Genomic DNA, 23,848 nt, shown 5'->3' on the forward strand with positions numbered 1-23,848 from the left:
GAGCAGGGTGTAGCGGCTTTCCCCGTGCTCCCGGCTGAGCAGGTTTCCTCCAGCTTCTTGCTTGTGGGACAGAGGCATCTAGTGGCTGAGCCCCATAAAAGCAAGGTAAAGCCACAGCAACACAACTTGCAGCTACACTGCAATTAGGGGTATGTTGGTAGCTTAAGTGGGATGCAGCTGCTGCCGACATGAAGACAGATTCATTACAAAAGTGCTAGGCTATTAACTGCTCTACCCAGGCTAGCATGTCATAAAGCAAAATATAAGCACACAGTATCGGGCACACCAGCTCAGACAAAATCCTCCAGTACCACCTTTCATCTCTGATGCTCAGGCAGTATACTAGCAAACACATGTGGCAACATGCCCTAACATAGTCTCATAACTCCCAGAAGTCAGCAGCTCAGGCACCTCTTGTGCACAAGCACAGTTACCCGACAACCTTCACATTTGTGACACTGTTCAAGGCTTTACAGACATACACTGCAGCCCTTTTCAGATGTCTCTTTTCCAGTCTGAATAGCCCCAGCCTAGCTATTTAGTGCTTGCATATTTAGTGCTTGCACATAAGCCATTCCACATAGCTGATAACCTTTTTTTTTTTTTTTTTGGCCTGATTAGTTCTATAACTTGCACCCTTTCTAGTTCTGCTATCCTGTTTGAGACGAGATCTGAAATAAACACAAACTAAACACCTGAGAAGCATATGAGCCACAGACATACGTGACTGCATTCTTGGTTTTGTGCTCTTTTCCCTTCCTAGTAACACTGACTTCCTTTTCCCTGCTAGTGAGCAGTAAGGTGGTGTTTTCACAGAACCACCCACTGCATCTCTGAGATCTGAATGGGAATTGCTGGCTCAAAGCCCGCCACTGTGTGTGTATATATAGAGTTATAGAGAGAGGGGCTTAACATCTGGCCACAATGAATGCAGGCAGGATATAGGTGAGCTGTGCCTCAGATATACTATCAATATAGTCAACTATCTTAGTTCAGCTTCTGTGACTGGTATTCAGAATTTGATCTCTTTATAGAAGCTGCTAAAAGAAAAACAATCAGTGCCATCTGCAATCATGTTTACTATGAATTGGAAAAAAATAATCCAATAAAAAAAGATTCTTTTTCCCTCTTCTGGATATCCTTCTAAAGTGAAAAGGTTTACCATCATAATGCCAAGATACAACACTTGCTTTACCTTCCAAAGCCACATCTACTTATCTTCAGGAATGGCACTAAGATCTTCAATGACTTAATACAGGCTTGAGTTTTTATTGCAATCAAATACAGTGAGCCATGGCTCTAATATTAAAGAATAGCAAAGTTTCTAGAATTATCACTGTGTTATACATAGCATTAGAGCTGAAAAACATCCAATATCCAAAATTGTTATTTTAAAAGAGGAAAAGGACATCTTTGACTTTGATTTTTCATATGTCTTAGGAAATCAATCCTAAACGTGTAGTATCTTTAGCCAAGCTGCTGCTGAATAAATAACGTGTAAAAGAGGTTCATAAATACAGCTGGGAAGCTTCTCACTTTTACTCTGTACTGTCTGAAGCTCTAGCACAAAGGTACCAACACAAAAAAGAAACAAAATAAAGCAGAGATGGGGAGATAAATGACATAACTTGGATTACATCTCTTAACTGTCCACAAAAATTGGTAGTAGTTTTGTAAATACACCAAGACATCCCTGGGGCGATTTTTCAGCAGATGAAAGCTTTCCCACCACTCAAGCACTTTGCCTCTACTGTTTTCCAGGACATTCACACACAGAGTGAGGATGACCGTGCCCTGTGGAGCACTTCCACACACAGCCTCCCAAACCCCCTTTTCAGGCTGACAAGGCTATGAAGGACACTTTATCCTTGCTCACTGCACTCCCTCACATACAGCATGCAATTGCAAAGGCAAAACAAGCAACCCTCATATTTATTATTACAGGATTACCATGCCAAGCCCATCTGGCCCACAGCATGGAGGCCACTGCGCGAGGTTGATCCAACCCTGAGAGGAGCCTATGGAGAGGGGTAGATGCCAAACCACCATTTTAGAAAAGCCACTTGCAAATTCACATCTACACTGCCCAGTTTGGGCACCTGCTGACGAGATTAGCAGTAGGTGAGATTACAGAATTGACAGATGCCTACAGCCAGTGAAGGACAGTGACCCCAGGACACTCTCAGGTAGGAGGTGTTTCAAAAAGCCCTCAGGCAGGATGCCAAGTAGTCTGTAGATAAGTGTAACATCTGGCAGAGATTTGGGATTCACATCCTCACTGTAATGAGGAGGGAGCAGACACCCAGACATCCCGGGATTTTCTTCAGGGTGGACTGTGAAACAACAGTTTTACCCATGTAACTACAGGAACCACAGATACTACCAGTCCAGTAGGGACCACCAACAGCCAGAATCCTTATGCTGCTAGAATTCAGTAAGGATTTGTCTTTTGGACAATGTTGTGGAGCAGAAAATATTACACACTGTTCTCACAGGTAGAAAGTTGTTGAGATGTCTTTTCAACCACTGATTGCAAGTCACTTCAGAAACAGAATTTTCTAGGGCTAACTGTGATGGGACTGCCAGGAAGGCTACCAGAGCCTGCTTTCTCACCATTTCCTCTGTCTACTCCGATAGCTGCTTCCACACAACATTCATCTCTAGATGTGTTCTGAACAGATTTGCTTTAAGCACTTTTTTCCCCCCAGTGAATTCAGCATGACCCTTTTCAGACAAAGTAAACAAAAAAGCCACCCCCGCCCCCCATCACCCCAAAATGACTGGGATGGAATGAGAACACAGGAACAGCTTCTCTCTCAGGCTCATTTCCTCCTTTCATTCCCTATTCTGCATGGGCTGGTTACTAAGGATGAATCATGAGTCACTTACCCAGGCTCAGGGGGACAGCCACAGTGAGACACTCTGGATTTATCCTGGGCAGCAACAGGTCCATTGAAGCCTAAGTGACCACAACAATTGAGAAAATAACATACTGAAACACAACTCCCTGGCAGGGTGCATGAAGAGAACTGGCAGAATGATCTGGGAGAAGCGTCTCTGTCTTTAAGTGATCCGGGGGGAGGAAAAAAAGAATATGGAAGGAATCAAAGATGAAAGAAAGACTCCAAAGCTGAAATTGTGTGCCTTATGCTGGAAGTTAATACTGAACTGTGCCTGGGGGAAGGAGGGCATAGAATATTGTTTTGACCTGCAGGTGGAAGGGAAGACCGTAATACAGGGCTATAAGCAGAAGACCCCACATTATTTTTGCTGAGCTGCCTCTCTGAATACTAAAGCTGCACAGTCCATCTCCCTGCCTTGAATGCAAGGCAATGCTGACATGATTGAAATTCACTAAACAAGAAACAGCTGAGTGGAAAAGGAACTGAAAGTGAACATAATTGGGATTCCCTCTTTTCTGCTTGTTGCTCCCCATCTCCTGCAATAACTTTTTTTTTTTCTTTTCTTTGAGCTCTGATTTTACAGATTGTAATAAAGAATGGACACATGGACAGAAAACCAGAATCCCTTAGATAACACGACTGTCCCAAGCATGAATACAGTGACCTAATGATCACCACCGAAAGGTAAATTCTTATGATCTGCTGTTTCCCCTAAACCCACCCAGATGGATTTGGCTCCTGCAAGGGGCAGTGCCACTGCATTTAGACCTCTACAAGCCACCAAGAGCTTCAAGCTCAGACACATTCATTTGCAGTTCCCCGAGAGACACACGGGCAAGCCTGCAGAGCTAGAAGTGCTGGGGAGCCCCAAAGCTGTGCCTGTCATGGACTTCAGTGAGCCAGACTCCAGGCAGGGATGTCACAATCCTTCTCAGGCCTACTGGGTCAGGAAAAGGGGAGCCGAGCACAGTGTTATAGCAGGCAGAAAGGCAAGAAGGCCTGGATTCAGACATACAGCACGAGGACAACTTAATCCAATGAATGCTATCCTGTTGCCAAAGGTACACTGTACACGGCTGGCTGCGCGGGGTACACGGCTAGAAGATGACTGCAGGGAGACGCCCAACACCAGTACAACATCCCAAATGCTATGCAGCTGTGGAAAGCACTGCTCAGGCCTATGAGTCATAGGGACCTACCCTACATTCACAAGGAAGACCTGGCTTAGCCAGCACAGGTGAGATGCAGCAGCTCAGCAAGGGACAGCAAGGAAGACACCCCGTCCCTCATCCAGGCCCAGCCCTAAACTGAGCTGCTGGAGGGGAGCAGAACTCAATATATGCTCCTTGGACTGACCCTCTGCCACCACAACCACATGGTACCCATCCCCACAAGACCTCAAAATCCCCAGGGCCGGCTGCAAGGAGCCCCAGCCCCCCCAACAGCCTTCAAGTCCCACACAGCCAGCCAAGCCCAACTGCCCCTAAACACCACAGGGCCAGCTGTAAGGGGCCCCTAAATGGCACAGGGCTCCCTAAACCCCACAGAGCAGCTACATGGGGCCCCTAAACCCCACAGGGTCAGCTGCAATGGGCCCCCAAACACCACAGGGTCCTCTAAACCCCACAGGGCCAGCTGCCAGGGGGACCCCAAACTCTGCAGGGTTCCCTGAACCCCACAGCGTTCTCTAAGCCCCACAGAGTCAGCAGCCAGGGGGACCCCAAACACTTCAGGGCTCCCTAAGCCCCACAGAGTCAGCAAAAAAACCCAAACCAATCCCTAAACCCCACAAGGCCAGCTGCAAGGGGCCCCTAAACGCTGAAGCGCCCCCCAAATCCCCCAGGGCCAGCCGAACAGAGCCTCTAACCCCCGGGGAGCCCGCCAGAGCCAGCTGCAAGGGGTCCTTAACCCCGAGAGGCTCCGCACTCCCCACGGAGCCGCGAGGCGCCGCCTCAGCGCCGGGAACGGCGGGACCGACAGCAGCGCCCGCTCCCTTCCGGGGCGGGGCGGGCCGCGGCCCAGCGGAGCGGAGCGCGGCGGAGCGGGCACGGCGGCACCATGATGGCGCAGCGGGCCCTTCCTAACCCCTACGCGGACTATGACAAGTCCTTGGCCACCGGCTACTTCGACACCGCCGGGAGGGTGAGCGGGGCCGGGGTGAGGCAGCCGGGGCGGGAGCGGGCCCTTCCCGGCCCCAGCTGGGCAGCAGGGGCCCAGCCCGGCCCTGAGGTACCCGAGGGTTTCCAGCGGGGACCTGCCAGGTTTAAAACCACCCGGTGCCCTAGTTACGCGCCCTCCAGGTAGCTCCAGCTTACCAAAACCCCATCCGCCTGCCGGTGTGGCCTTCACTTTTAGTGGTGGGGGTTTTTTTCTCCACAGCTGACCCCTGAATTCACACAGCGGCTGAATAACAAAATCAGAGAGCTGCTGCAGCAGATGGAGAGGGGCCTCAAGTCTGCCGACCCGCACGACTGCACCGCGTACACCGGCTGGGCAGGTAGGGCACCTGCTTGGGCTGCGTCAGATGGGGCAGGAGCTCTCTGGAGCCCACTTCTAGGTCAGGCCGAGGCAGACTGTTGGTTTGTTGCGGTGTTTGAATGATCATGTTAGACTTGTGTCAAGAACAGTGCTTCTTCTGGCTGTTTTAATCCATTAAAGGGCTGTCTTTCTCAGGACTGTGGTTTTGGAGGTTTCGAGCTGCAGAGGGAAGACTTTAGTGTTGCAGGGCACAGCTGGGGCTTCTCTTGGTTGACAGTCCCAGACTTATGCCAAGCCGTCACCTGCTTGAGAGCAAACACGGGAGCCTTCGAAGGGACTGGCTCCAAATCTGGCTGTAGTGGGGATGGCGACAAGTAAATCAGTGCTTTGTGAAGTAGGCAGATACTTGAGATAGGTCATTTACCCGCAAAAAGACCTTGCATATGGCAGCGGTGAGCTTATGGCCTGAGATAATGTCTGTCTTTTCTGTTTGGGCCGAGTTTTATCTTACGACATTGTCTGATTGGCAGGTTGCTCCATTCCTGTTCCCCAGGTAGTGCCCCTCCACTTAGCCAGGGCTAGTTCTGCTCCCGTATCTGCTGGAAGGAGCAGAAATGCAAATGTGAGTATTACGAAGGATGAAAACCTTCCTCACACTAACTCTTGTGTGCAAAGCTTCCAGGAGCTTGTCTTTCTCTTGTGCTGCATTTTCAACCTGGTTTTCCTTCCTTGAGAGTGTGCCCGACCTTCTGCCTCCTATTTTTTCCCACTGGAGCCAGGGAGGACACACCTTTCTCTGCCACTTCATCCTTGGCTACTGCTGCATGCTTTGTCAGCTTTTCTGCCTTCTGCGCTGTGCCAGGCTCTAGGGAGGGACCCTGGGGTAGTTGTGATTAACCTCATGCTTGCTGCAAGATGTTTCATTGCTCCGCGGGGTTTTGGGAGGGGGGACAGTACACTGCAATCCTAAATGGCAATTTTCTACATTATAATCTGGGTGTGGCTGGCTTGCACTTGGATGCTGTGGAACTTGCTTGGGAAAATGGTGTTCATTTGCATTGGTGCTGAACTAACGTTGCAGCTTGATGACAGCAATGCCAAAAATGCCTGCTTAAAAATTTTAGTAACGTAGACAGGCATAGACAGGCACTGAGAGTGCTCTAGAGCAGTTCCTGTGAAATGGTAGGATGCCAGTATTAAATTCCAGCGTGGGAGAGCATTGATTTTATCAGTTGCTGCCTGGCAGCACTCTGCTGCTCCTGCCTGTGAATTTATGCATTTTGGTTCAGTGCTGGCTGATTTCACCTTGGGAGACAGGTTTAGTCTTCCAGCCTGTGTGACCCTGCTGAGGTCCCCTCAGATGAAAAGCACTCCATACATAAAGATGGTCTTCAGTCATGAGGGTGCTACTTGGCATGATGGCAGTCAACCTCTGGCCAGAATAATTCAGGAGATAAAAATTAGCTGATATTGGGAATACTCTGAAATTCTGCGGGGAGAACGTAAACACCTTTCCCCAGAGGCCATATTCCTTTCCTTAGGGTGGCCTTGAGGAGCATCATGTTGGAAAGTGACTGCAGTTGTGCAACAATGGTTGAGAGCTCTGGTAGGATTTCAGCTCAGTTTTATTTGGAAGGGAGTTTCTTAAGAGGGATTCTTCTTTTTTTCTGCCCACAGATCATTCCTTATTGGGCACACAACTTTGTTGCCTTGGCTAATGGGATTAGCAAAAAAACCATGGACAGATTTCCCACAGGTCACAGCCTGCGAAGTAAAGTTTGCAGATACTACGCTGTATCTTTGTCACCCTCCCTTCTTTTCTAATCCTAGCTATATTAATTTATTCAGTACTGGTTTCCAGAGATGAAATTAATTGGGCCAAGACAGCAGCTTTTTCCTGTAATTGCTTATGTAGGAAAGGCTTGTTGAGTATCTTCTCATGTAAATCATTGCCCAGCAGTCTGAAATGAACCCACACTCTTGTGGCCACTAATGAGAGAGATTTGAAATACGGCTCTCTTAGCACAAACTCTGCGTGAAATGTAACATATTAGAGTGTACTACATTACACCCAGTAATACACAGCATATGCTGGCATTTTACTTCGGTGCCTGTTGCCTTCCCAACACACTTGACAGAGCCCTGTTCCCTCAGCCTGCATGTGTGCCAGCGAAGCCATGGCTTCTTGGCACTTGAAGTTGGAGCAGAGGGAGGGAAGGACTTCTGTTTTCAGCTCAGAGGCAGTGAAAACACACTTTGGATCAAGATTACCCAGTGAATGGCTGAACGCCCTCAAAACACATTTCAATCAGTTTGTTACAGTTTCATTAAGTTCTCCATAGAGATCAGGGCCCTGTAGGCAACACCTGGTGCATGCCTGGGTATAAACCAGGGTTGGCTGTGGTATTCTGTTTTGTCTTTTATAGCTAGAGTGCAGTAAGAGCTTTTGTGGTCTTAATCGGTTTCGCTGGTATCTGAGTGTTGACTGAGGGAATGTAAACTGCCGTAAGCTAATTCTGAGTCAGTAGCAGTTCAAATCCTGGCAGAAGTACAACTGCCTCATCTGTTTTCAAATAGATTTTCATGAGGGTGCTGAAGAGTATATACAGGTGTGGTGGTATTTCTTAGCGTAGGAGGCCTTGCTCCAATGACTGCCACGACTGGGAGCACAGATGATGGAAAGGGGATGGAAGGTTCCAATGGAAGGAGACTGATGTCACTCCTGTAACCTCTTAGCTGACTGCAGAGGCTAGGAAGCTCCCGTGTCCAGTGCGTGCTGCACTGTTGTGTCCTTCCCAGACAATGAGGTGATCTGCCACCTGAAACGGAAGAGATTCCCCTTCTTCTATGTTACAGCAGTGCCTCTGGAATTTGCTTCCCATGCAAGCATTCCCTTCTTTAGCAATGTCATAGTCATGGCTTTCAGAGCTTCAGGGCCTCTGAAACAGACCAGTGAGTCCAGCTGGCCTGCCCCACCTGTGGCTTTTGGCTGGCCTGTTGGCAAGTGGAGATGAGGAGCTGGGCTGAGTTGCCTTTTGAAAGGACTCTTCAAAAGATACACCAGAGGAAAGAAAAGTCATTTAATAATGGATAGAAATTCTGACCGTACCAGTTCAGGAAGGCTTCTAGAAAAACACCTTTCATTCACTTTAGCGCAGCATCTTAGTTTTAACCTCAGAACCCAGAGAATTTGCATCCTCTTAAGAGTTTGGTTCAGAAAAACAAAATAATCCCTACAGAATAAGAGGCAGTGAGGCTGCGTTTGATGAGAGAATAGAGTGCCTTGTATCACACGCATAAACCACATTCCTGCCAAGTGCTTGGTGAGTAGTGTGAAATCTCCATTCTCGGAGATAGTCACTATTTGACTGGACAAGGTTCAGAGAGCGATGGGATGTAAAATTGAAGCTGGCCTTACTTTCAGATGTTTGGATCAGATCACTTCCACAGATCTCTTCTAACCTAGTCTGTTGCACAGTTCTGTGATGCGGTAGGTAACGGGTTGGTTTAGTTTGGACTGGACTGGTGGTGGGTTGGGTTTTTTTTGGGGGGGTGGGGGGTGCAAGGGAATCTTCTTCTGTAAAAAGTTTTACAAAAGAAGTGTTGTTACCCAGGTTTTAAGGCTGAAAAAGCTGAGGCATCCTGAGAAATGCCCAGTGTCCCACAATGCGCTAGGAAGGCAAGCAGTAAGCTGTAGTAAAATGCACCTGCAGCTGCCCAGACAATTCTGAACGTGGCATGATACAGCCCTCCAGAGGCGGTGTCTCGCTGTCCCATTCAGCATGGCTTTGGCATGACTTCTGAGCACAAGATAACATCCATGCATCTGCACCAGAAAAGATGCTTATATCCTTTGAGCTGGGCAGTAGAGCTATGCCACCCCCTCTGTAACTTTTACCCTATGCCTGACTCATTACGAGTGACATCAGTTTTCTCAGCAGAAACCATCAGGCTTCATAACTATGTGCAGAGACCAGTTTCCACTTCTTTCTTCTGTGTTGACATTCTGCTTTGAGGGTGCTGGCTGACTTCCCTGGGTCAGCACAAGAACTCTGAGCTGTAGATGGTAGGTTTGGAACTGGTCCAAATTAGGTCAAGAAATCTCCTCATGTGGCAACCTAGTGTCCCGTGTGAAAGGACCACGTTTCAGCTCAGCCCCTGGTGGACAAGGAGGTGTGTTCAGAACAATCTGATGGACATCCGTGCTGCTGCTGGCAGCGAGGGGACTGCAGGGAGCTGACACCAAGCCACGCTTCCTCTCAATGTTATCCACTCTATTCAGTGTGAAGGGGAAGCTTTGTCTCACTACTGCTGTTCTCCCACCAGCAGAATTGTTTGCAGTGGTAGTGCAATCCAACATAAAAGAGCAAGGTTAAACTTGCAGGGTAGGTGAGGCACAGCTTTACTTCTCTTTGATCAACAGAATGGTCATATGGATGAGAGATTCCCTCAGCCTGCTGCAGTGCTTTAGCTCTTGAGCAGGAACTTCTTTGGTATCTCCAGTGATGTCTGCTCTGTTGAAAGCAATGGTTGCTAAAATCAGGGCCATCAGCACTAGCCAACTGGTACAGCTGGTGCAAACAATTCCATTTTCTACTATGTACATTTAAGTCTCCTCTGCCCCACTCAAAAGAAATCTCTAATGCACAGTACCCCTCTGCATCTACAATACTGCTCATAAAAGACAGCAAGAAGAGAGGTGGTGTTTAGTGTCCTGCTGAAGATGTGAAATTAACAGGCTTTGTGAGAGACAAGCAGAATTTATTTTTGCCTCCTGGTTTCCTGCAGTGAGCAAGCATCTCAGGCATTAACACTCCAGCGTATTGGCTTCCTACGCACTAGAGGTTACAGTTTCAGTCATCAGAGCCCTGCTAAAAGATACGCTGTCAGTAGCACGTGTTCACTGTTGTCCTGCACCAAATGACATCTGATGCATCCTCCATCACATGTGGCTATGCAGTAGGTCTCAACAGTGCAAGAAGCAAAAAAAATCGAAGAAACCACAACAAAGAAAGTCCAGTAGCAATCAGTAAACAGAATAAAGCCCATACATCTTTGGCAATAGCAGGCCACAGGCAGCTGCTGCATGGCAGTTCTGCTGGAAACAATCAGGAGTCTCCGAGGTCACAAAAAAAAGGTCACATTTCCAACTGGGACACTGAACACGGACCTCCAGGGCACACAGAAATGGAGCAGATCCACTGCTTACCTAGACCCATTTAACTGATGATGCTGTGTTTGTATAGCACTTGAAGCATGCCAAACAAACAACCAGTCAGCTGGCAAACCCTACCTCGTCAGTTGGGGTGGGGAAGGTATTATTGGAAAGGGAGCAAGGCAGAGCTGTGGAATAGCTTCTGGAGAGCAACACTGCGTAGCTGAGCCAGGTTCTTCAGATGGAACTCTCTTGTCTCCCAACTGCACTGCCTCTGAAATATGCTGCCTACATCTAGGCACACAGGTCAGTATAGGCTATTCCCCACCCTGGTGACTGTGTTTTGTATCCCTCTGCATACATCTGTAAACATTGCCTCTTTATGCATGAATATGCCCTCCTTTGCTGGCCTTCCTTACTTTTAGGCTCACAGATAGCAACGGAGCAAGCAGTGGGCTAAAGGCAGCACTGCATTGTGCCCTTCTGATCGGCTTGGGTGTATGAATTCCTTGAGGAATGAGTTGAGAAAACTGGCTTTAGATTCATTTTTTAAGGCCTTTGGGTTTTAAAGGAGAAATGAATGACTTGGGGAAGCAGCTTATCCCTTCCATCCTTCAGTGTATGTAGGTCAGTGGTTTTTTGAAGTCTTTTCCAAAGATGCTTGGGCCTGGGAGGAAAGGGGGCAAGAAATGTTTTAAAGAGGAGAGGCAAAGAAGTCAGAGGAAAATGATGCTGAAACATTTACTTTCTAAGAATTCAATTCTAGCAGTGGTCTCAGCAAGGTAGTTACATACATAATTAGGGTGGTATGATGGCAGTGGGAATAGAAGCTACTTACAAAGCAAAAAGTTATGTATTAAAGCAGGTAAGTCAAGAGTGCAAGTTGTGCTCAAACAGCTATCAGGCCTATTAAAGGCTAGAAGCTGTGTTAGGTGCTGAATAAATCAAGGAGAATCACTTGACATTTGCTAGCTGGAAGAGGAGGGTTCCCCTTTAAAGAAGGGCTTCATCTCCACATCCTCATAGACTTGAGCAATGACACCGTACATCTGAGCTTTCTCTGGAAATACTAACGCTGAACTGCTTAGAGAGAGGACAAGGTTATTAGCTTCAGCAGGAAATGGAAATTTGCCCGTAATAGACACACAGAATAGAATTGTCTGTAGTGCGAAGCTTTGGAGCTTACCCATGCAAAATGAGAAAATGATCTAAATTTAAAATTGTCCTCAGTATCATGGAAAGGGATTTTGCAGCATGCTTGTCTCCCTTCACCTTACCACATCAAAACCTGCAGAGATTGGCTTAATTAATTTAGGCTTAAAAGCAGGACCTCAGTCCTCTTAGAAATGGTTACTGTTAAGGGGAGAAATAAGCTTTTCTCAAAGTGATATAGGCCAGTACCTTTCTTCAGTGCATGTTTGAGGATGCCTTCCAGATCAGAAGGACAGTTCAAATGTGGCAGATCTTTCAGACACAGCCTTACTGAGGACTCTCCAGTTACCTACTAAAAGCTTCCAAGACCTGGATGAAGACAGGGCAGAGGCAAAGGACAGCAATTGATGTGACTTCTCAGTAGTGGAGTTGCTTCTGTAGCTGGCCAGCCAATTGAAAATCTCCAGGGAAGACCATGCAGCCTTTTTCAGCATGCAAGGTAGCTCTTTCTGTTTTGGACAAGGGCTCATATCATGAATGATGTGCTGCAGAGGAGAGTAAGACAGCCCTTTTCTTTTCTAGGATGCACTGGTGTCCAGGGAGCTGTAAGAACCTTGCTGGTGCTTCCCCTGGGGGCACGGGTGGGGTTGGGGGGAAGCCAAGTAGAATGTCTTAAGGTTGCTGCTTCTCAGTGCTGATCATGTGTCACTTTCTAAGATATCCAATCCAAGCTAAGTGATCCAGCCCTTTACTTCCTGGCATGAGAAAAAATAATTGAGATAGGGCAACAACTCAGTGCTGCTCTGCTGCAAGTACCATCTTGCTCAAAGATGATTTCTTTTTTCTTCCACTGTTTAGCAACAGTCCCAGGTACAGCTGATAGATTTAGGTGGGTTTGCCTATGTTTCATCTTTTGCTCCTTGCTACTAAAACTGTATGTAACCTGTGTATCAGAAGCTCTGCTGTCCTCCAGGACCTCCTGGATCAGACAATGCTGTTTGTCTTGATCTGCAGTCCACTCATGAGCAGCATCAGGTACAACAAGGTCACAAAGCAGGAAAAGAGGCTGTGGGTTATGCTCCTGGATGTGACCAAGAAGTCTGTCTAGAAGGCTTATGCTCTAGATGAGGCTGAAGGACAGGCTTTTAAGTTTGTTAAAATAGCCAGGGCACATAGTGGAATGGGTAAACTTTTCTGGTGGGTGCAACCTTTATGTTCCTTTTGCAGGCATTGCTTTGCTGTATTTGCACTTGCATGATGTGTATGGAGACCCAGCCTACCTTCAGGTGGCCCACGAGTACGTGAAGAAAAGCCTGAGCTGTCTGACAAAACGATCCATCACTTTCTTGTGTGGAGATGCTGGGCCCCTGGCAGTGGCTGCTGTTGTCTACCACAAACTGCAGAACCAGAAGCAATCAGAAGACTGCATCACTCGGTAAAACGCTTGGTTATGCCTGTGACTTGAAGTTCCTCTTGCTCATAAAGCTGGTTTGGGCTTGTAGCGGGCACTCTCCACCAAGCCTGAATACATTTTGTTGCAGTCTTATCTGAGAGAGAAGCCAGTAACTTAGTGAGCCAGCACAAACTTGGTGAAAGAGCTAGCTCAAAGACAAACACACTTGCCTGTCAGCCTGCAGAGCAAGGATATTGTTCAGCTGGTATTGCCATCTTAAAAATTCCAGTAAGCTCAGAAAGAAGAAAAAAAAAAAAAAAAAAGACAAACAAACCAGGTGAGGTTTGGTATTTTTTCGGAACCCTTAAATTTAGCTTTACAGCCATTTTGATGAAAAGGAGAAATGTGGTAGGATTATTAGATTAATTTTGTAACTTGCTTTCACTTGCTATTTATTAGTTGACCTTGACTTAAACCTAAGATGGAAAGCATCCCTTTCAACTGCTGAATGCAGCTGGTTATGATTCATTTAGTTCCATTTCCTGCCTTTCCTCAACTGTTTCCAAATGTATTTTTGTTGGGTACTTCAGAAAAGCACAGACAAGCAGTCCTACAGTCAGATCAGCATGTGGCAGAGGAAGGAGGAGATGCAGTTGCAAGCTTTTGTTGCTTAAGGGAAATCAGTTTTGAGAAGGTGAGAAAGTCCTGTAAAGAGTTTCCATTTACGTACGGTCAGCACAAAAGCAAGACAAAACCCCTCACATTTCAAAACAACACTAAGTGCCTTTAAGCAGCCGAGCAAGTGATGCATAATTTCAATTTAAAAAGCCACGGGTGGGAATCAGAGGTGCCTGTATGGTTTGGACAGCAAGTTCCCACTCCTGTAACTAAGAATAGCTTCTGGTTTATGTGGATAAAGTCAGTCTGAGGACAGAACTCTCTTCTTTATTTTTTAAATAATCTGTCGTTTAGGTTTTGCTTAATACTGTATCAGAGTGGTGAATCTCACTACGAGTAATGTATTTGCTAACAAAAAGGGAACTAATCTATCAAACATTACAGGCCAGTTGTGGTCAATGCATAAGCCCCGAGTTGTGAAAAAACCCTAATTAATGTTTTCTTGCTGTAGATCTCTCCTCCCCGTATCCCTTCTGTTCTGCCTACAGTTTTGTGGCAGAATGGGAACTCATTATTAATTCTGCACTGCCATCTAATGGCATAATAAAGGCAGAGCCGTGGAAATTGGTTTCTTCATACATCTGAGAGGAGGAAAAAAGAAAAATGTGGCTTTCTCGAAGAAACAGTTACATCCTTACTTTGCCACTAATTCCCAGAGCAGTTAGCCTGACCATGCTACCTTTAAAAAGAGAGTATTTCTTTAAGAAATAGTTCCCTTAATAAAACTCCTAAGTGGGTTTTGCATATGCTGTTTAGTTACAGACCAGTTGCTAATTTATGCAGTGCAAGTGCATAGAGAGTGCACTTCTGTTGCAGCTGTGGAGAAGGAGGGCCTCTCCATTTTGTTCTCAGTCTTTTAAAGCACCTCATCTTTACTGAGCCCGAGGAGGGAATCCATCAGCCAGTTTTTACCTTCAGTGGAAGAGACAGAACCTTGTGTTTTCTTACCTCCTTGCTCTTGCCTAAATGAGTTAATGACCAACAAATGTGCTTTTATGCTCTGGAGAGACTAATGTTTCAGGGCGTCCCATTTTCCAAGAGCCTGTGAAAATCTGAGCTGTGTTCCAGGAGTCCTCTTTTCACCGCCATCTCCCACCAATTCAGAAGGTCAAAGATTTGCTTTTAGAGCCAGTAGCATACAAAACTCGCATCTTGCTCTACAGCTGTCTCACTTCCCTTCTGTCCAGAAACTACTGATTTTTGAGAGTTGAGGTAATAGGCTGATATGTGAGCAGGAGTGGCTCTTCCTTTCAGGGACCTGTATTTACCCCCTTACACCCAAGAAATGCATTCTGCATGCAATCAGTCCAGCAGTATCCCCGGCATCTCTTGCTGCATGCACGCCATGCAGCCCTGCCCCACATTTCAGAAACAATAGAAACTGCTGCCAGGCTTCCTCCCCTGATTATCCTGGCTGGGAAAGCAGCTAGAGGTAGACACAACAATGTGTAAGGAGCAAGAACAGTAGCTCCAGCTGCTCTGGATTTCCCCATGAAAAGAAGGTTTCACATCCAGACCTCAGAAAATCCCTGCTATGGGTATTACTATTTATCCACCCACCCATTCCTTCTATTGCACCTGACATTTCCCTGACATCTCAGAGCCAAACAACATCACCAGCCAGCATCTCTTCTGGCCAGCGTGCTGCTGGCCAGTCCATCTGTCAAAACACTGTTTTCTTCCTTGGAAACCCTCCTCTCTATCTGCCTTCCTTGGACTTGGGGACAGGGGACATGAGGAGACAGCAGGGCTTTGCTTTCAGCTCACACAACTGAGAGGGACCTGCACTTATGCCTAGTCTTGGATGTAAAGTCTGTCTCTTGGGTTTAATCTGTGAGAAGTCTCCCCCATGGAGCAATGCGCATCTGGAGTGGTACATGAGGCCTGGGGCCAGTCCACCTTGAGACACTGCTCTTTCCTTTCTACTTCAATAACCCTGCTCACTTTGAGTCCAGTGCCAAAGGGAGTCAACAGCCCAGCATCCTTTCTCTGCTCTGAGGGTACTGTGGACATTTGGTTCTTTCCTGTGCAACACATTGTTCTGCCTAGGAGCAGAGGCTGCCAAGACACATTTTCTGCTCCTCACACTGCTGTGACAGGGAAGCCCTGCGCACACACACAGCTCTCCTGGTAGTTTCTCGGCCCTACCCCTGTTGCAGCCACAGCAGGAAATGGCTGAGGGAACAGCCGTGAAGACACTTATGCTAGTATTTTAAAAGTGATGGCATTTTTCCGATTATCATCTCAGGGGTGAACAGAAAAATAAACCCAAAACTAGTCACATCCCTGCCTGCTGCTCTGACAGGGAAGGACATCCAGCCTTGCTGGAAGTGTGGTGAGAGGCAAACCAACGGAAAAATCATATTAAGAGTGAGCTGGGCTACAAAACACCAGTGTGAAGAGCTGTCAGTCTCTGTTAGCGCTACGGGAATATCACCAACTTTGCAACATGATAATAGAAAAATGGCAAAGTATCTGAGTCCAGCAGACCTCTTGCTCTGCACATACGGGCTAAAGCCTAGTGCCAGCCAAGCTGTCCTCAGTGTGGGGTCGCACCACAGCCAGCCCACAGCACACACTGCTGAGCTGTTCTCACTACTGCTCAACCCTAGAAAAGATGTCTTGTATGTGCCACAGAGGCTTGATGTTAAACAATATTTTCAGCTGCTTATCCCCACCTCTTACCTAGATTTTTAGTTCATAGAGGCCCCTCTTTTTCCACTGACAGAGTGCCCCTCTCAGGCATGGAGAGAAAGGGGCTTTTCTATCAGGACTTCCAAGCGCAAGGGGTGAGATTCTTCCACATACCATCAGCCCTAGTTTGACTTTCTAGCATTGCTTGAACAACTTTATGCTGACCATTTCCTATAGTCCACGTTTCCCTGCAAGTAGCTTTCCTGGAGCTGATGTTTTAAAGAACAAGCACATAGTATGACTGCATTGTAAAGAGCTGAGCAGACTAAAGCAATAAGCCAAAAAAAAAAAAAAAAAAAAAGCAGAGGGGAAGGAGGAATTCTGCACTTGGTGTAGCTGGAAGGCTGAGAACCAGACTGGCCTGACATCTCCCAGGGCACAGGCAGCATGAAGGGACCAACCATGTTTCTGAGCTCCAGTCTCACTACTTGGTTAGATGGCTTTGAGTGTCCTCTAATCTTCCCCATGTGAATTTTTCTTTGTAGTTTGCTCCATCTACACAAGCTTGACCCACGAGTTCCAGATGAACTGCTGTACGGGCGCATAGGCTATCTCTATGCGCTAATATTTGTGAACAAGCACTTTGGAGAGGAAAAGATCCCTCAAAGTCACATTCAGCAGGTACTGTGGCTTCTGTTGATTTGTTAACTGTCTCTTCCCATGCAGCTCATCTGCAGGTAAAAATCAATGCAAGATGTAGAGAACTCTGGAAGGGAGAAAATGCATCATGGTATGCCTGCTGCTCTTCTTCCAAATGGACAAAGCACCACATGCCCACCCACCACACATACAAATCCATAGGCAGTACTGACCTGGCATACATTTCACTCCCTCACCCACACTCTTCTCTATGCTTGGGCAGAAAAACAACTCTTCTGATCTGTGTCAGGATACTCACTGTGCTATGTCCAATACAGCAGCATTTCCTTCACCCACATCTGTTCCCATCCATAGGTCTGTGAAGCAGTTGTAGCCTCAGGAGAGAGCTTGGCCAAAAGGAGGAACTTCACAGCAAAGAGCCCGCTGATGTATGAGTGGTACCAGGAGTACTATGTAGGGGCAGCCCATGGTTTGGCTGGGATTTACTACTATCTCATGCAGGTAAGAGGCACTGGAGGGGATGGACCTTTAGCAGCTGTTTCACATTTCTTTGAACAAGGAGGAGCATTTGAGTTGGCTCTTGGTGATGACAGGCTGGTAAGGTCCCTTGTCTGATTGACTTCTGTGGGTGATCATGCATCTCCACTTCTAAAGGTTTTCTCCAAGTGTGCGAGATTGAAATTCCCACCTCCATGGAGATCTGTAGAGAAGTGTGACCTGCATTATACCAGCAGTTTCACATAATGGAGACCTGTAGGACAGCTGGGTTTGAGCTTCCCCCTCTTGTATTAATTGCTTGTGAAGTATTCCCATTTGATGGTGTCTGCGGGCTGCCTGCATTTTTTGAGGTGGTTACTTGGAGCAATCCCAGACCATTACAAATTGAGAATCTTTGTAAGAAAATCATAGTGAAAGAGATTTTGTTCATAGTAGGAAGGCGGGAAATGCTTTGTTTCCAAATCAGGGCCTGTATCTAAAGGTGAAAGAGGTGGGACTTTTTACTTTGATAAAGCAGCTGAGTTCTGCAGTGCCTGAAGAAGGCATGGCAAGACGAGAAGTTGGGAGCTGCAGTGCCGCTTTGCTTTGATGCTGTCTTTCTCACAGCTTTGCACAACTTGCTGGAACTCTGGCAATATTCCCTTCCCCAGCTCAAATGAGGGTGGTGATTTCCCTATGTGGGTCACTTTGTGCATAAATGTACAGTGCTTAAGCTCTGAAAAATAGCAGCAATGAATGACATTGCCTTTTCAAAGCATTAAGGGCACCCACTGAGCAACGCAAATTATTTTAGCATAGAAGAAGGTGATATCTTTTATTAGACCCAGCTGTCACAGCAAGGGGAAAAGAACCCACCAGGTTTCAAGTATTTGAGCTTTCCTTCAGGGCCCTCAAAGTTCAATCCCATATACAAGATAAGCATAGTTCCTGTGAATATAACCCTCTTACTTGACTCAGAGAGGAAGGGGTGGTTGGTATCTTGTAAGTGGGAGGAGATTTGGCAAGAGGAGGATGTGAGGTGATTATTGCCCAGGAATACAGAACAGCTAGTTGGGAGCAGAGAAGGCAGCGGTGTGCAGTGAGCCTGAATTTGCACCGAGTCGCTGAGGTTGTATCCCATAAAATACTGCATGGGCTTCATGCTTCTCTGCAGTATGAAGTACAAGGAGCCTGGATCAGCCAGGCATGATGCACAAAAGGCTTTGGGAGAAGCAAACAAGGGAGATATGGAGAGGACAACATTGGACTCTTACCTCTAATGGTTTTACAGCACAAGCATTGCTTTTTAATTTTCAAGTTATCAACCTGGGAACAGTGTGATCCTTAGGTGAGAGTGCTCGCTGCAGTCTGGCATGGGAAATCAGAACTGCACAGATTTCATGTGAGGTAGTGTCATTGGAAGAGGACTCAAGCCACTCCCTTGTTTTCCATCTGAGGTCAGCGGTGAAGTGACCCCCTTGCAATTACCCAGAAACATCTGTGAAAAAGCAGTATCACAGCCCACCAGCATGGCTGGCCCAGCAGGTCAGAGCTGAGATGCTCTAGGTGCTCATTGCCTGTATTCATCCTTAATACTGATTTTAGACAGTTTATCTCTTCACTCCAGCTCTGGGTACCTGAAACTATTCCTACTTATCAGGAAAAGAAGCAGCAAGCCCTCTTGCTAAAGGGCCAGGTGACATGCTGGGGGCAGTCTTTGTTTCTGGGGATGCCAGGGTATAACTGGAAATAAGTCATTGCTGAAGGACAGAGCTGCCTGGGGCCAAGTGAGTGTTTGTGATGTGTGAAAGCCTGGAGCAAAGAAATAACTTTATTGACAAGGAGTAAGAGGGAACATGGTCATAGCTGGGTTTGTTTCTGTCCTTCAGGCAGATCTTGGGCCTCTTAGGGACAGACAGAATGGTAATTCTCCCCAGTTTAACACTTTCTCTCTCTTAGCCTGGCCTTGGAGTGAGCCAAGTAAAACTGCACAACACAGTCAAACCCAGCGTGGACTACGTCTGCCAACTAAAGTTCACATCTGGAAATTACCCTCCATGCATCAATGACACCAGAGACCTACTCGTCCACTGGTGCCATGGGGCACCAGGTGTTATCTACATGCTTGTCCAGGCCTACAAGGTACCAGAAATCTTGCAAAGACCCTTTGGGGACCCCTAAAGGTGGAACGTCATCATGGAGAAGACTCTATTAATAGAGTCCCTCTCTCCCTGAGAATAGGATGGCTTGTTACAGTGAAATCACCCACAGTGACCACTGACTGGTATGGAAATTAGTCTTTTTAAAAATTGTTTCTGAAAATACCCATCAGCTGTGTGGGGTGTCCTGTAGCAGGTGACTGATGGTGACAACTAGTTGTCTGTGAAGTAATGGTCCTACAGTCCCATTCATCATATCAAAAACATTCTCCTTTAAAGTAGACAACAAAGTCACAGCATTAAGACTTCCATAGGAGAGAAACTAATTAACCCAAGCCTCCCCATCACACAGGGATGCCCTTGGTGTGGAGGAAATTGCCTCAGCAAGGGGGAATATTTCTTGTCTCTGTAGGTCTTTGGGGAGCAGCAGTATCTAAATGATGCCTTGCAGTGTGCAGAAGTGATCTGGCAGCATGGGTTACTGAAGAAAGGCTATGGGCTGTGCCATGGGACAGCTGGCAACGCTTATGGCTTCCTCACACTGTACAACCTCACGCAGAATATGAAATACCTGTACAGGGCTTGCAAGGTAAGTACCTGTGTGAGGAAGAGAGAGGGGATTGTTCACTTCTGCCTTTTATGTCACTGGCTTTGCCTTTGAAACCCAATTTCTACTGTGGCAGAGATGCAGCTAGATCTGACTAGCTCCACTAGACTAGTCCTTCAGCAGTGCAGTCATTTTCTGACAGCCTGTACAGAAGGAATATCCCTGCAGAAGCTTAGCTCTGCAAGAGATAATGTGAGTATGAGGGTGGTATTTTATTTAAGATCTGTCCTCAACAAAATGTAAACATTTTTTTTTCCTCTCAGTTTGCAGAGTGGTGTTTAAGCTATGGCCAACATGGGTGCAGGACTCCAGACACACCATTCTCTCTCTTTGAAGGTAACCTCTATCTCTAGGCTTGTGTTTTTCTCCTCGATCTGAGCCAATCTAGCACCAAGGAAAACAAAATAAATGCTTCACTGAAGTCTTTGCAAAACTTAGTGTAGAGGATGGGAAGGAAATTGTATCTACTTTTTTTACCCTTTTCCATAAGTAGTCTTTTTGTAGCACAGACTAATGTCTTAGCTGGAGCATCTTGTCCTCTTGGGCCTCCCACACAGATTCTGCACACAGGTCTCAAGGGGAATTCTTAATGGGTACAGGCCAAAGTCTACCTTACGGTAATTTGTAGCCTGGCTTCTCAGTCTCTTTTCTGTGCATTTTTAAGGATTAAAACCAGTTCCATTCCAAAGTTGACTGAGGAACAAATGGCTGCTTTTGTAGGCCTTGTTGGCTCCTCTGGCACTTTGTGGCTCCTCCTAAGCTCTCCCCCAAAATCTGCCATCAGCAGGTATTACTGAAAGAGCCGTTTCATCAGCTAACATAGATCTCCCTAGCTTTGCCTCAGGAACAAGGGGAGTTAGATCAGTGAGGACCTGAGGCAGCATGTCACTGGGTCCAAAGTTTTGCAAAAATGTTCAGATTATTAAACCTGTGGACAGGTAAAGCAGAAGGGAGGGAGCTGCAGGAGGGGAAGACCCATCATGTTTTCCCAGGTGATTTGCAACATTTGAACAACTTTGAAATGTTTTCCGCACTGAAGTACCTAAGTTGCTCGGGAAACCTGGGTTCAGACCTTGGAAATTTAGGTGCTTCTGAAAAACGTTTTCCTTGCTTATGTCTGCATGACTCATTCACCCCCTATCTAACTGATAAAATAGGTGCCCAAAAGGAATCTCTCTGAAGCACGTTGTGTTTTTTCTTATCCTCAGGAATGGCTGGAACGATTTACTTTCTTGCTGACCTGCTGGTGCCAACCAAGGCGAAATTCCCTGCATTTGAACTCTAAATCTGAGTTTGGCAGTTTCCTGCCTGAATCCTTCCGCACTGGGAAAAACAGTTTGAAGCTGTTTTCTCCTTCTTCCAAACTCATCATTGTTCACCTGACAATGTAAATCCATCCTTCTGAGGGCATGCTGAGTTTTCTAATATTTCTAGTCATCTCATTGCATTGTTTCAATTTAAAAGACAGAATACACATTTTGCTGTTGTCTCTTAAAAACACAGAGCTGAAGGTGGGAGCATGGATAAAATGCACAGTATTTTGTTGGCTATAGAGTTCTGCTGTTTTCTGTGTCCCATTTCCTGGCAAGAAATTTTCTATTTAATGTAACTTTGGCCATTTTTTTTTTTTTTTTGTGTGCTGACAAATAGTTGCAGGAATTTAGTTGCCTTTGGAAAATGAAAAACTGAGACCCTTGCCCTGCAAGTTGCTTTTAAGTGTTTTCTTTCTGAGCAGCCAGGGACTAGGCAGTTCAGTAGCTGCGCTGCTCCACGCAAAGCAAATGTGATGGACTGTGGAGTCTTTATATATGTTTTTTTAATGTCAAGATTGCAAGTGGCACAGCTGGAACTGACATACCAAAGCCTTGCCCTGAATTTTCACCTGTCTTTTTTAAAGACAAAGGCTATGTATAGCTCTTCTGTGCTTTTTTTCCAGTGACAGACAAATAATCCACTAGCTTTTGTGCTTATTTGCCCATCTTATGCTAAACCTTGCAGAAGTCCATTGATGATCTAATGGAAAACCCCAGTCTAGAAGTGAGCTAAGCGCGCTTGCTGGTGTGGTCTCTTCTGTTTACCTTTGAAAGTTGATTCTGCAGTCATTATTTAAAATTGTGTATGAATACTATAGGTGTTAGTTGATGCTAGGCCCACCAGCAGCAGCATGGGAAATGAAATGTATTCCACTGAGTTTTGTCAGTGTTTAACCTATTACCTATATAGATGTTTACATGCTTTGTTTTATAAGCTTTCCTGAACCTGATAATTTGAGCCACTTGTTTGCCTTGTTACTGCTTGTTGTAGTTTGATATGCAACCACACATCAACCCAGCTGGAAAATCTGCCCTAGGTTAAATAGCTTTGACCTGTCAAGCAGACCAGATACTTGCAAGGGGTAATCTACTTTTCCATCCTTAGCTGATGCTATACTAATTTGCAGCAATTAGGGACATGACCCTGTAAAACACTTCCTTAGCACTAAGCATGAGCTAAACTCTGAGCAGAGTGATAGTTACTGATGCAGCTGTACCACTTTGCTGATTGAGGGCAGCTCCTCTGCCTGCACAACAGTGGACGTGAGTTCTCATCTTTTAAGGGCTCAGTTGCTGAGTGCCTCAGGCCGCTTAAGAGCAGGCAAGCAGCTGCAGGGCAGTATCGGCAGGCTCCAAGCCAGCATGCTCCTGCACCAGCGATAGGTGAAGCAGGAGAACCAGACCTGGCATACTAATGCAGCTAGCTCACAGGTGCCTGAATGCAAGGCAGCCTCGCCGCAGTGGCATAGGCAGACCTCCAAGAACCTGCTGGATGGGCTGCTCCAGCAAAGAATAGAAACCATTCCTGGAAGGCTGCCTGATCCTCAAAGCCCAGCCTCCTGTTGCCATCACATGTTTTCTGGAAGTTCATCAAAAGACAGCCTGAATTGCAGAGTAACTTTGGGCCCAGCATCCCCATCAGAAGCTCGTGCAGACTCAGCAGTGGTCATCCCCTGTTGTTCATGGGGCCTAAACAACACAGGGAGGTGACTGGAAAGGAGAAAGCACAGCCCCAAGAGCGTGATTTGGCTAATCAAAACAGTTTGGGGGTGGGATCCTGTAGTACGTGAGGCCTGCTGTAATTTACCTCCTCACTTGGCTGGTGTGATGGCAGCGTAGGGACGTTGCTCTGAGCCTGGGCTTCTCCTGGGCACTGCTTCTGTAAAGGAGATGGTTTGTGCAGCCTGATGTCACAGCACCATCACACCCCAGGGTTCGTACACCCCAGGGGATTGTCAGGGCCTGGTGTACAACTGCAGAGTGGAGCACTGTTTAATAAAAATGCTGAAATGAACAAGCTTTGGGTTATTTCTACCCCCTACTTTGTGACCAGGATTCATGTCTGAAGAGAACAAGATGCCACAACAGCTGCTCCGGTGGCTTCTGGGGTCTCACTGACTTCTCACCAACCCTGGGTGTCAAAAGAGTATTTCACATTTTTCCCCATCTCCAATCCATCGCAGGCCGTGCTTTTCTCCCAGGACATCCTTTGGCAACGCTGTTTCCATCCAAGTCCATG

General features: G+C 46.6%; 1 protein-coding gene across 2 annotated transcripts; it reads left to right on the forward strand.

The window, feature by feature from the left end:
* Positions 1–4,889: 4,889 nt before the first annotated feature.
* LANCL1 (LanC like glutathione S-transferase 1) lies at positions 4,890–23,626 on the forward strand. Of its 2 annotated transcripts, XM_005441512.3 has the most exons (9): positions 4,890–5,045; positions 5,283–5,400; positions 12,916–13,123; positions 16,939–17,074; positions 17,408–17,554; positions 19,490–19,672; positions 20,102–20,278; positions 20,560–20,632; positions 21,505–23,626. In XM_005441512.3, exons 1-9 carry the CDS (start codon positions 4,962–4,964, stop codon positions 21,579–21,581), a joined length of 1,203 nt encoding a protein of 400 aa, XP_005441569.2. In that variant the 5' UTR covers positions 4,890–4,961; the 3' UTR covers positions 21,582–23,626. The 2 variants fall into 2 exon arrangements, with proteins under 2 accessions (XP_005441569.2, XP_055574483.1); XM_055718508.1 differs by lacking the exons at positions 4,890–5,045; positions 5,283–5,400 and adding an exon at positions 8,966–12,187.
* Positions 23,627–23,848: the final 222 nt, after the last annotated feature.

The sequence above is a fragment of the Falco cherrug genome, chromosome 8 (assembly GCF_023634085.1).
Source record: "Falco cherrug isolate bFalChe1 chromosome 8, bFalChe1.pri, whole genome shotgun sequence".
NCBI classification, from domain to species: domain Eukaryota; kingdom Metazoa; phylum Chordata; class Aves; order Falconiformes; family Falconidae; genus Falco; species Falco cherrug.

Excerpts from the sequence above, each read along its gene's own strand:
- LANCL1 (XM_005441512.3), top strand. The coding sequence starts at position 4,962 with ATGATGGCGCAGCGGGCCCTTCCTAACCCCTACGCGGACTATGACAAG. Across the intron at positions 5,046-5,282 it reads ACTTCGACACCGCCGGGAGG|CTGACCCCTGAATTCACACA; the intron begins GTGAGCGGGGCC and ends TTTTCTCCACAG. Across the intron at positions 20,279-20,559 it reads ACCTGTACAGGGCTTGCAAG|TTTGCAGAGTGGTGTTTAAG; the intron begins GTAAGTACCTGT and ends TTTTCCTCTCAG.